This window comes from Perissodus microlepis, chromosome 18, assembly GCF_051167445.1.
Source record: "Perissodus microlepis isolate ML-2025 ecotype Zambia chromosome 18, ASM5116744v1, whole genome shotgun sequence".
In the NCBI taxonomy this organism is placed as follows: domain Eukaryota; kingdom Metazoa; phylum Chordata; class Actinopteri; order Cichliformes; family Cichlidae; genus Perissodus; species Perissodus microlepis.
Genome location: NC_140478.1, coordinates 994,497 through 1,007,106, shown reverse-complemented (window position 1 = coordinate 1,007,106; position 12,610 = coordinate 994,497). Strand labels below are relative to the sequence as shown.

Here is a 12,610-nt window from a genome sequence, read left to right as displayed (position 1 = left end):
AGTTGCTCTCACCTTTCTGACAGTGACGAGTCCTTCTTGTGTTTCTTTGTCAGTGGAAATGTCAAACATTTCCATCCCGTCACCGCTGATGATTGTGAAGTCCATCTCAGTGTTCTTTCCAATGTCTTTATCAGTGGCCTGAATTCTCCCAACGACAGAGCCGGACGTGGATGATTCAGGAACTCTGAACTGGTATATACCTGGAAACAGTCAGCTCCATCACATCGGTGGGACTCACTCTGGTGACGGAGGTGTCTGGGGATTTCTAGTTTTTGTTTTAACTCACAATTCTATTCAATTTGTCAGTTGATATGAATGTTTTTGGACAGAATTATGGCTGCAGAATAATTCTCTCAATTGTGCAGGACAAAAACATGTCACAGGGGGCGATAGAGTACCAAACCCTGTGGAAGAATTAAGATCTGATAAAGGGATTTACAGGATTCTTAAAAGGCTTTAAACAAGATACAGACAGCTGACAACATTAAGGAAAAACCTGAATGCATGCTAAAGCATATAGTTAGGGCTGGATCAGGTGACCCTGAATCCGCCCTTAGTTACGCTGCACTAGGTGTAGGCTGCTGGGGATTCCCATGATGCACTGGATGTTTCTTTTTCAATCGACTTTTTCACTCACTATGTGTTCATACACCACTCTGCATTTAATTATTAGTTATTATTAATATCTGGATCTCTCCACAGCGTGTCTTTGCCCATCCTCCCCTCACCCCAACCAATGATGGCCCCTCCCTGATTCTGGTTCTGCTGGAGGCTTCTTCCTGTTTAAAGGACGTTTATTTCGATCCCGCTGTCACCAAAGTGCTTGCTCAAAGGATGTCATATGATTGTTGGGGTTTTCTCTATTTTCTTTGTATTGTTTCCTTGTATTATTTTCCTTCACCTTACAATATGAGAAAGCTGTTGTTGCTGATTAGATATAAAACTGAACTGAGTATAATTAATAGCTGTGTGTGTTTCATCACTCATATACACACTGTGCTTCGTCTGTGCTGCTGTCTTACTCTGAGTGAAGTGGGGAGGGTTGTCGTTGACGTCAGTGAGAGTGATTTTAACCACAGTGCTCCCAGTGAGGCCTCCTCTCTGTCCACCCATGTCCTTGGCTTCGATCACCACCTGGTAGTGCTCCCTCTGCTCACGGTCCATGTCACCAGGACCCAGGGCTGTCCGGATCACACCTGAACAAAAAACAAAACTGTAATCTAAATTCATGTTCAGTCATTTTGTTTTTCATCATCGTGCTGACGTGTTGCTGGTGTGAATTAATATGCACGTCTTCAGATGTAATATGGTTTTATTTTTATTCCTGTTTTGGGTGGAGGAGAAACAAACCAACCATCTGTGGCACAACAATTTTCCTTTGGTCATGATCCGAGTTTTTAGGATATTTGGGTTTTTTTTGATTGATTTTCTATTATAGTTCTATGTTCCCTGTTCTATGGGCCTTTAGGCACATGTTTGAGCTCCACAAGCTTCTGTTTATCCCAAAAAGTGGATGCTGTTCATCTGGACGTAGTGTCATTCAGTGGGTTGGTTTCAGTCATTGTACTGTTTGTAAGGTTGAGATCTGCAGTGAGCTGAGACTGAAGAAGTCACCTGATGAGTGACAAAACGTTTCTCCCACTGAAAATGTCCAGAATCAACTTTTGGGGATTTACTTACCTGCTTCAAGACAGACTTTTCCTTTTCATGTCCTAGTTGGGGCGCTGTAACTCAGGAGGTAGAGCACGTCATCTACTGATGGGAAGGTTGGTAGTTTGATCCCTGGCTCTCCCTATTCTGCACGCCAAATATCCTTGGGCAATATATGGTAAATGGCCTGTATTTATATAGCGCTTTACTAGTCCCTAAGGACCCCAAAGCACTTTACACAACCAGTCATCAACCCATTCACACACTGGTGATGGCAGCTACATTGTAGCCACAGCCACCCTGGGGCGCACTGACAGAGGCGAGGCTGCCGGACACTGGCGCCACCGGGCCCTCTGACCACCACCAGTAGGCAACGGGTGAAGCGTCTTGCCCAAAGACACAACGACCGAGACTGTCCAAGCCGGGGCTCGAACCGGCAACCTTCCAATTACAAGGCGAATTCCCAACTCTTGAGCCACGACCATATATATAGCAATATATATATATTGCTATATATATGGTAGCACTTAAAGCATAGAAGGAAGTGAATGTGACATGTTGGAAAGAGTGCTTTGAGTACTCTGGGAGAGTAGAAAAGCGCTATATGAGAACCAGACCATTTAGTTATATCTCTGTATCTAGTTTTTAATGTCTCCTGTGGAAGTCAGTCTTGTCTCTGTCTTTATTTACCTCTCTGTCTTCCCAGCATTGTCCCTGTTAAGTGGTGTGAAGTTTATGTGTCTCAGTCTTGATTTCAGTGTTTATTTCCTGTTTTATTTTGATACTTCCTTGCCCTGTGTGCATTATGTTCAGTTTTGCTTCTTCTGTCTTGTTACTCCTGATTTGTCCCTGCTGTGTTCACAGTTGTGTCCACTTCACTCTCCTGTGTATTTATTGTCTCAGTCTTCCCGTGTGCATTGTGTGTTCTGTGGTCATGTGTTAGAGCCTAGTCTATGAGTTAACGGTTTGGAGTCTCACCTAAGCTATTTTGTTGTTTCCTTAAGTTCAGTAATAAAGTTATATTTAAGTTTATGCTTGTGTGTTTGCGAAACCTGACACCTTTTTTTTTTTTTAAGTCAATAGACAATTAGTTAGAGCTGAAATCAATCATATTACAGGACTTATTATTTGACAAGTTCTCTAAACCCAGCTTTAAATCTTTTAAGCTGACATCTGGATTTACAGAAACATTATGGACACGGTTCTGTTTCAGTGTACACGGGTCGAAACAGGAAGTTATTAGGAAGTTTAAGATAAATGTCACCAGTTCTATATGTGGGGAAAAAGTGAGACATTTAGCCTCAATTCTTTGTAATGACCAGCAGGGGACTCCTGTGGCTGCATCCACATGTGCATGTGCATTAGGGTACGCTTGACTGTGGGACCATATCGGTGTATTCCTCGGTTTTATAGTCATATCCATCACATTTTTTATGTTTGCCTACAGAAAGCTAAGATGGGGACCCATAAAATGGTCAGCTTCAAGACTTTAAACTGGCACTAAGGTGATGTGATAGTGACAAAGTTCACCTTTTAAATTAATCTGTGGCACTTTGAAACATGATCTTTTGATTTTTCGTCAGGTTTTTGGCTCTCAGCGTTGTACTAGTACAGTGAGTGTGTTTGATGGTTAAAGTTGTAAAGTTAAAGCTGTGAACACTACCTTATTAGACTAATACTGAAATGAGTCTTCCTCTTTGGTTAAAGTTTCTTACCTGAATATGTCACACTGTAAGCTTGCCAGCATACTCATTATAGCTAAACTGGTACTGCAGTGTTCCAGTGCACTTTTTCCATCTTTAAATGGAAAGGATAAAATCATATATGTATATGTAACTGTTTTCTTTATCAGATGTGGGAGGCACAAAAACGTGCAAAGAGAAGTTGCACTAAGTTTTCAATGGTAGTTCTTTTTTTTATTTTTACTGAAAAAAAAAGATGTATTGTCTAAAATGATGATATGAAGCTGCAACAAACACGCTCATCATAAGCTCCCTGAGAACCTTTTAATTCCCACTGTGAAGAACATCCTAGAAAGAGAAGAAAATAACGGCCACATCCAGACTATGATTCCTGTACCATTCATTTAACAAAACACACAATGTGTTCATTTGGATTGTTTGTGTTATCTGCAGCTGTCCACGTTTGTGCGTACAGAAAGCAAAAGAATCACCTGAGCACTTTTTATTCCTGTTATTGAGTGTTAGCACATGTTTATATTATGATGTGGAAAATAATGATGAGGAAACCAGAGAAGAAAATTGATCAGCTTAGATCAGGTTTAAATGTTATTTCACTCATTTATATCTGAACACTTTACAGAAATGATTTGTTATTGTGGTCTAAATTAGTAATGTAATATGTCATTGTTCCTAAAATCTAAGTCTGTCCATAAATATTAATCTGTGCACCTGTTGTGTGGGTTTTGATGCTCCAATAATTCTACTAAAATGATTCTAATGACTCTTCTGTAAACATGTTGCTCATTAGTGACTTTTTCACATTTAGCACATTTTCATTCCCCACATTCTGTAACTTAAGACTGATTTTGAACCATTATGTTGAATTTATGATATAAAGTACAGTATTTGGACATGACCCGCACCCACCCACTCACTCATCTTAATTGTGATGGCAGCTCTTTTTACACAGCTCGTGTCCACAGCTAAGACGACATGTGGCATGTCTGTGTAAAGCGTATATAATGTCAGAGCTCGTGAAAAAGGCCCAGAAGACAAATCCCCAAATGTTTTAATGGCCAGTCCACATCTGACAGTCGGGGCAAGTATGACAGGACTCACGTAGTCTATTTATATCTCTCTGAATCACAACAGTCACCTCACTGCACTTTACACCTTTGAAAAGTAAAAACCCCGCAAATTTATCAGCTTTCTCACATTTATCAGTTCTTACTTACAGACAGGTGAAAGTTACTGATCCCATTATGAAATACACCACAAATGTTTCTAATTAAGAAGTTCTTTACCTGCATGCTCACATAATAGTGTGCCTGTCACTGCAAATATTTCTTTCTGAGCCTTTTAAGAATTAGCAGGTCGATCTGATCTGCCTTTCCTCTCAGTAACATTGCACAATAGGTGTATATTTTGTATCTATAACAATATATTTTAGTGAAGCTCTATCAGACCAAACTTTACAGTGTCGTGCAAGAACCTCATTAAAATGTGCATGTAAGAGTGAAATCCAGTGAAATTAGTCCACGGCTTTGGTTACACACCGTCAGCAGTGCCACATTTTGGGATGTGTCCCTCACGTGTCACAGGCGTGAGATCAGTTTCATGTGCTACAATTAGCCTAGTTTAGTTTAGCATTAAAGACTATCTTAAAGGAACACACGGACATTTTATGAAAAATCATCCTGCTTCAATTCAAACTTCCTCCTACTACTTTCCATTTAAATGACCCATTTACGCACTTTTAGTTCTAACTTTGTACGAGTAGTTCGCACCAATCTGGAGACGAGGGGAGCTACAGGTAGCCGATAATGATCCTTCCATGTCTGTGTAGGGCCTCAGTCATCCAGGTCATGTCAGTCCTGGGAGCGACTGGACTTCTTTAAGTTTCAAGTCTCATAGGTGAGGAATGTATCATGAAACTAGGCTGATTGCTGGGTGTGCAGAGCAGCCAATGTTAATGGGTTTCAAGCCTAAGGAGCGAGGCTGCAGGCTATGGCAGCAGCAGGTCCAGTGAATGGACCAGACAGCAATTGCAATGGATTGGTTGGCTCTATAAAAAGGTAAAGGCAGCAACGACTTTTCCAGTTTGAGTCAATTCTTGAAATACAGTCATCATTCTGATTCATGACGAAGCAGCAAAAGGTTTTGAGAATCTGACTATATGATGTAATAATTTGTTCTCTAAAGACACGTTTTACAAAAAGTTATGCTTTTGTCACGACCGGTATCATCAAGTACTTGATGTCTGTCAAACATACCAGTGTTTGGCTCCACAGAGAAGTATGGGTGTCCTTGACTGATGCTGTAGACCAGTTTGGCACTGTTCCCATACATTGTGTCATCAGCATCTGTAGCTGTCACCTGGGTGACCGATGTACCTGAAAGAGTTGCATTACCACGACTGTTACTGAGAAATATTACCCAAACAAAAAGCAGAAAAGTGCAGTGAGAGAGGTCCTTACCAATATCAGACCTCTCAGGAACACTGGCAGTGTACACCTCTTTGCTGAACTTTGGTTCGTTGTCATTGATGTCGTGGAGTTTGATGATGAACTCGGTCTCTGGCTCCAGTTTTTGACCCGTCCACTTGTTGACGACTGTGGCTTTGAGGACATAAAAGGCCTTCTCCTCTCGATCAAGGCGGCGCGTGGCGTGCAGATCGCCGTTATCCTCATCAATGACAAAGATGGTGCCAGCCCCCTCGCCAGAAAGAACATACTTTACTGAGCCATCGCCATGGTCCTGGTCTGACTGGAGCTGCAGGTGGACATACCCAAGTGGAGAAGTCGTCAACTGATGGTTGAGTTATTTAACATACCAGACAGATACTAGTTGCTCATACAGCCAACTCTTTCCACTTCAGGATACTGAGGTGAGGTTCCATTCCCAATCTACAAAATAATGAAAATAATGAAAGCACATTTTATTTTAATTAAGATCATTTAATACATTTAGTAACAGCTGGACAAAGGATCCTGTCTTCAGTGTTCTACCTATGCCCACAGGTAGAAAGCTGCTTACCTTAAGCAGGTAAAGTAAGCAGGGGTTGAGGTGGGATGTCAAGCTGTTTGCAGAGCCATCACCTGTCAGCAGTTTAGAGTTTCTCACCCTATCAGAGAGTGAGAAAATAGCCCACACCACGTGACCAGCACTGAGACTGGAGAGATTGTAAGAGAGAGACATGGTATCTGAAGAAACCCTCAACTTAAATGAGACAGTTCTCCAAAAGCAAAGATGGTGGGAGATTCCTTGAGAAAAAGCTTTTTACAATCTTTTATTGCTTATTTTTTTTCGTAATATAAGCTTTTCAACATACTCTCTTTCATAATCCTGTCTGTAAAAACATTTCTGCAGATGAAGGAATAAGAAGATAGACAGGTCTGGTGGTAACAGTGACAGGTTTTCTTTCCTCTCTCTTTCTTGCCTCTCATCTTTATTTGTAGCTCTTGAGCTGAAGTGGCTCGCTGTCCACCTTTCATCCCTCCATTCCTGCTTTACTGCCTCAGGCCATGTGTTTGGGAGAAGCCTTTGATTAAGAGTATATGACTGTGGGAGTGTGTTAGAGAGAGGCAGCTGTGATCATATAGACAGTGGTGATATTTATGTGAGGTTTAACCACCTGCTAAATGATGGATTATGATTCTGTATGTGGTAAGAAGTTACTTCTTAAAGCATTCACCCACCGGTGAATTTTCTTTAAGGTTCTCCAAGTCTCCAAGTCTTCTGACATTCACCTCGGTCTACAGTTCACTCCACAGACTTTCAGGGCTTTGTCAGTGACGCTCACCTTGGTGTTCTGGAGGTAGTTCTTAACCAGGAGCAATGTATGTTTTGTGTTGTTGTCATGTTGGAAGACAAAGTGATTTACTTTGTTTTCTCATATCATTCATCATCCCCACAGCACTCCCATCACCGCCTTTCAGTGTGTGTGTTCTTAGGGTTCCTTCTCCAAACATCTGTAGGACCAATAAGCTCTAGTTTCATCTCATCTGACCAAACGACGCACTTCCAGTACGCATAAACTTTCTCCAGGTTGTCCTTAACTTACTAAATGCTTTTCTGCAGAACTGGGAATTTTTTTGTTGGTACTCAACCTCCTGTGCAGGATTCATGATTATTTTTGTGGAAAATACAATTCGTGACTTAGCTTAGTGTCATTTCTCAGTAGTTTTCTTTCCAGTCTTTGGGATCTGTCAGGCTTGGTTTGTACTGTGTGGCTCTCTTTAAATGTCTTGATGATACTTGTCACTGAGATGGAAACACTATGATAACTTTGTATATCCATCAAGTTAAAGCACATCATCGTACAACACTGGTTTGTGCTATGGCTCAATAAAAACGTACATTTTCAGGGGGATAATAATATTGACCCTGGTTATTATATACAGATAGAAATTATTTCTATCTGTATTCTAAAGTTCTAAAGAACACTGATATGCTTAAAATGATATATTTAAAATTCCTTGATATGTTAAAAAAGCTCTTGGGAAAATCTGGGTGTGCAGAGCGCTAATAAGAATTTCAGGAATGATTGTACTGAAAGCAGAGCTATAACTAAGGTCCCCGGCAGATCTAAGTGGCCAATGGAAATGGCAAAATTAGCTGACTGATGAAAATTTAAAGTTAAATTTTGAAAATTTAAAAAACATAAATAGAAGTTTACATTTGCAGATCACCAAAACGTTTCCCAGTAAACAGATTTTCATTCATCTATTTCCATCTAATCTAATAAATAAACTATTCTGTGATTATTTCATTGAAGGACAAAACACATCAATGGGATTTACTAAAGCGGAACTTATGGTCCTGCCAATGGTGACGTGCTACAATTCAATTCAGTTTTATTTATATAGCACCAAATCACAGCAGGAGTCGCCTCAAGGTGCTTTATACTGTAAGGTAGTGTCAGGATCCTGGGTCTCTTGACCCAGCGTTTTGAGTTCCTTGTGTCTTTTGCATTATGTTTATATCTTAGTTTATTTCATAGTGTCCAGTGTTCTAGTTTAGGTTTCCTGTATTCCAGGGGTGTCCTACTCCAGGGCTCGAGGGCCGTGTCCTGCAGGTTTTAGATCTCACCCTGGGTCAGCACACCTGAATCACATGATTAGTTCATTACCAGGCCTCTGAAGAACTTCAAGACATGTTGAGGTCATTTAGCCATTTAAATCATCTGTGTTGGATCAAGGACACATCTAAAACCTGCAGGACACGGCCCTCAAGGCCTGGAGTTCGACACCTGTGCTGTATTCTGTTTAGTTCCATGTGCATTTAGTAATTTCCTCTCGTATAGCTGACCTCTGTGTGTCCCTCTGTGTGTTTGTGCTTATATTGTGGTGTTAGTTCTGGTGCCTTGTGTTCTGAGGTTTCCTCATCCCGTCATGTGCTTCTCCGTGTTCTCTTTCTCCCTCCAGGCTGTCTCTGTGTACTTCCTGTTTACTTTGAAGGTCTGTGTCTCATGTTAGTGTATTCTGCTTTGCTTCCTTGTCTTGTCAGTTCTGCTTTCTCCCAGCTGTGTTTCTCTCCTGTCTCCTGTTCCCTGATTGCACCTGTGAATATATAAGCCCTGTGTTTTCTCCTGCTGGTTGCTGGTTCGCCTGTGATGTCTCTCCGAGTCTCCCTGTGTTCCTCTGCATGTTGTCCTGTGAGTTTTGGCTTCAGTTTCAGGTGTTTACGTTTTCGCAGTTTAGTTATTTCTTAGTTCCTGTCCTCGCCATCTCCACTTAAATAAACTCACTCCTCATACCAACCTCTGCCTGCACTTGGGTCTTCACTTCACCTTCACCCAGCCTGCCACGCCAGTCATGACAGGTAGACCCTACAATAATACATACAGAGAAAAACCCAACAATCATATGACCCCCTATGAGCAAGCACGTTGGCAACAGTGGGAAGGAAAAACTCCCTTTTAACAGGAAGAAACCTCTGGCAGAACCAGGCTCAGGAAGTGGCGGGGCCATCTGCTGTGATTGGTTGGGGAGAGAGAAGGAAGACGGGATGAAGACATGCTGTTCTAGTGATGTGCGATACCACTGATTTCCTTTCCGATCCGATACCAAGTAAAATTCAGGGTGGTATCAACGATACTGATCCGATACTGATACTTTGTACAAAAACTTAATGTTTCATTGTATTTCATAATACAATATATAATTGTATTATGTAATTGTAATAATAATATAGCTTCATAATGCTTATAGGACATCAGATTACTTGTTCTTATTGCTTGACAATGCAGAATTATCATATAGAAATAAAAACTGAAGTTATGTGCTATTTGAACACGTTGCCTGCCTGCAGCACTAAAGGACTCCCTGAGAGACGTCTGTCTCGCCCTAGCAGCACCTCTCCTCCTCTTCAGTTCGTCTCAACATACGCTCGTCATATTCTGTGATATGATTTACTCTAACGTGCTTGATGAGGTTAGTGGTGTTGCCACAACACCTCACTGTCTTGCCACATGTTTCGCAAACCACGTCTTTGCTGTTTGTGGAGGTAAAATACGTCCACACATGACTCAGTTTACGCTCAGCTATTGTTGCGAGTGCGCACACCAGGGGCTGCCACACATTTATACAGCCGTGTTTCACACATGACTATGAAAGACGTAAGAGGAAGTAGTTCCTTCCAATGTAGACAATCAGAATGATATAGTTTCTTTCCACTGTGTTCCTGTTAATGATAAACTACAAATCTACCCTAAATTACTAAAATATCAATATTTTAATATGAGAATCGATTCTAGAACATAAATGACTGGTATCGGAGGAATCGATGTTTCAGTATCGATCACATCACTATGCTGTGGAAGAGAGACAGGGCTGTGATGCCTGGAGCCTCTGGACTCTCTTGTCTGTAAAAGGTGGGTTTTTGCTCCTAAAATTACTGTAGCAATCTACCAGAGTTGAGCAGTGATATTATTATTTTTTATCCAAAGGTAGGGACATTTTTTGGAGTGCCCCTGTCAGAACATGGAAGGAGAGTTTAAAAAAATGCAATGAGGGTCAATTTACTGGAAAAATCATGTAATTCACACATTATTAGTAAAACTACTGTTAAGACATCTTTGCAATCCTTTTTACAGACTATGTTAAACTACATTTGCACAGTGAATGTAACCAGCCCACTGAATGAACAGTGGGCTGTCAGGTCGTTTGATCATCAAATTGTCATGACCACTGATCAACATCCAGATGAACAGATTCAACCTTTTGGGATGTGATGATGATGATGATGATGTTGCTTTGATTGCACAAGAAACAATATTAAAAATGTATAAAACAGTCATCAGTTGTTAATTATCTCTTGAATACATTTTTTAAAAAGTCGTAGTCTGATCCATGAGAGCTGTTTGCACGATCACTCATTAAAACTGAGTTAATACTAATGATGTGTTAATTCTCTCCTACTTGGTCTCAGCACCTAAAGTTTTTTCCACTTATAACTAATGAATACATAAATACTGTAGTATTAGGTTGTACAGATTTGCATTTGGTGGGTCCCTTTCACAGCACACATTTTTTGAAGTATTAAAATAAATCACACGCAGAGTCCATAGAGTCATGGTGAAAGTAAACAAAGCAAGTAAAGGCCATTATATACACACACACACACACACACACACACACATACATATATACACACACATATATAAAATATTGGTCAGATTTATTTCACTTAAAATGATAAAAAAAAAATTGAAATCAGCGAATTAAACTGCAGTTTTAGCGACAAAAGAATGAACCTGAATGGAACTGGACATGTGCTGTTTGAGTTTGAGTCAAATGAAACCCATTTGATACCTTAACCTGCAACTTTTGCTGCCCTAACTTTTCTTCCTTGAATCAGGTTACAGTGTATCACCCCTTCACTCTCTGCCTGTGTTGTTTGTGCTGCTCCTCACCTTTTTTTCTCTTGTTTCTTTGCCTTGGTTCTTTTGTTCTACCTGTCCTCCTGCCCTTAATTGTTCACTCTTCACACCACACAATATACATCTCCTCAGTTCCTTCTGTTCTTTCCTCGCTGTATGTCCTCCAGTCGTTCCCTCTCTCCTTTTGATCCTTGCTACCTTTTCTGTCCAGCAGTGTTCAGTCTGATTCCATCTGTCAGTCTGCAGGGCTGCAACACCGCCATACTTTCACAAGCCGATAAAGTCTGCAGACATTTCAGCACAGCACATTTCCAGAGCAGAGTATGTGTTATGGACTCTGTGGTGTCCCACAGACATGAAAGATGCTGCAGTCTTTCATGTTTCTTCACAATCATCGTCGCTGTGATGATGCTACCATATTCATTAGATGTCACAAAACATTTTCTGCTTACTGTTATTTCTAACAGTGCCTGGCTTTCTCTATTGAATGTCTCTCTTAATTATATGTTTGGGTTCATGGATGTCTCTGGATGAATGGAGCACTCACAAGTACAAAGCGCCAGGTGTTCGAATAGTGGGGGAATATTGGGATTTGGCTTCCGGACATGGAACTGGATTAGAATAGGATGAAGGCAGCCAAGTGCTGTTGGCTGTTTTACATGGACCAGGATGATGAAAAACATCATCAGAGTACATCTGTAGGTAAATCCACTACTGTGTAACTTCATATAAAAATAAATAATTAAATACATACATACATAAATAAATAAATAAATAAATAAATAGTTAAATGTCAGCACTCTTTGACATCAGAGATACAAAACATGAATTTCTGCATAACCATATTTTGGCTGTTTTACCCTCCTCCCTGTTCATCTGTATTTGAACCATATCCAAAGCACCCAGCAGGCCACCTGCAGTGAAGGCGGCACCACAGCGGGGCGTAAAAGTCTACTGACGCTGCCTTGGTCCTTGCTCGTTTGCCAAGACTGAGGTCTTGGCAAACTCTTGTTTATTTCCAAACGTATTTTGGTTTTGTGCTGTCAGACAGCAGCAGGCTTCATACAGAGCACCACAATACCTGCAGGCTACGAGCTACTGATCAAACAGCAAAGCTCCAACTGTCATCATGCACTGTGAGTTACCCTCACTGAAAGGCCTACAAGTTGTATTTGTTAAACAGAGCAGCCAGTTAGATGGCAAATCCCCATATAATCCTACTGTCTATGTACACGCTAAGTGAACTGTGAAAGTGCTGTGGTCCATTTTCCAAGCACAGTGTCACTGAGGCTACTTTTAAATGAAGAGATGGTGTCGAACATTAGGCCTGGGGACCAGAGTCGGCTTGATGAAGACTCAAAACCTCCACCTCCAAAGAAATGTCAGCAGGAGTCCG

At 40.9% G+C, this 12,610-nt stretch overlaps 1 protein-coding gene across 2 annotated transcripts in view; it reads right to left on the bottom strand.

Annotated features, from left to right (window-relative positions):
* LOC146366441 (cadherin-6-like) overlaps positions 1-12,610 on the bottom strand; it is a 55,171-nt gene that overhangs the window by 28,091 nt on the left and 14,470 nt on the right. For both annotated transcript variants that reach the window (XM_084911810.1, XM_084911809.1), the window contains exons 3-6: positions 5,810-6,104; positions 5,606-5,725; positions 1,023-1,196; positions 13-200 (exon numbers count right to left, since the gene is read on the bottom strand). In XM_084911810.1, coding sequence (XP_084767936.1) covers positions 13-200; positions 1,023-1,196; positions 5,606-5,725; positions 5,810-6,104 — 777 coding nt within the window. The remainder of the gene's footprint in view (positions 1-12; positions 201-1,022; positions 1,197-5,605; positions 5,726-5,809; positions 6,105-12,610) is intronic.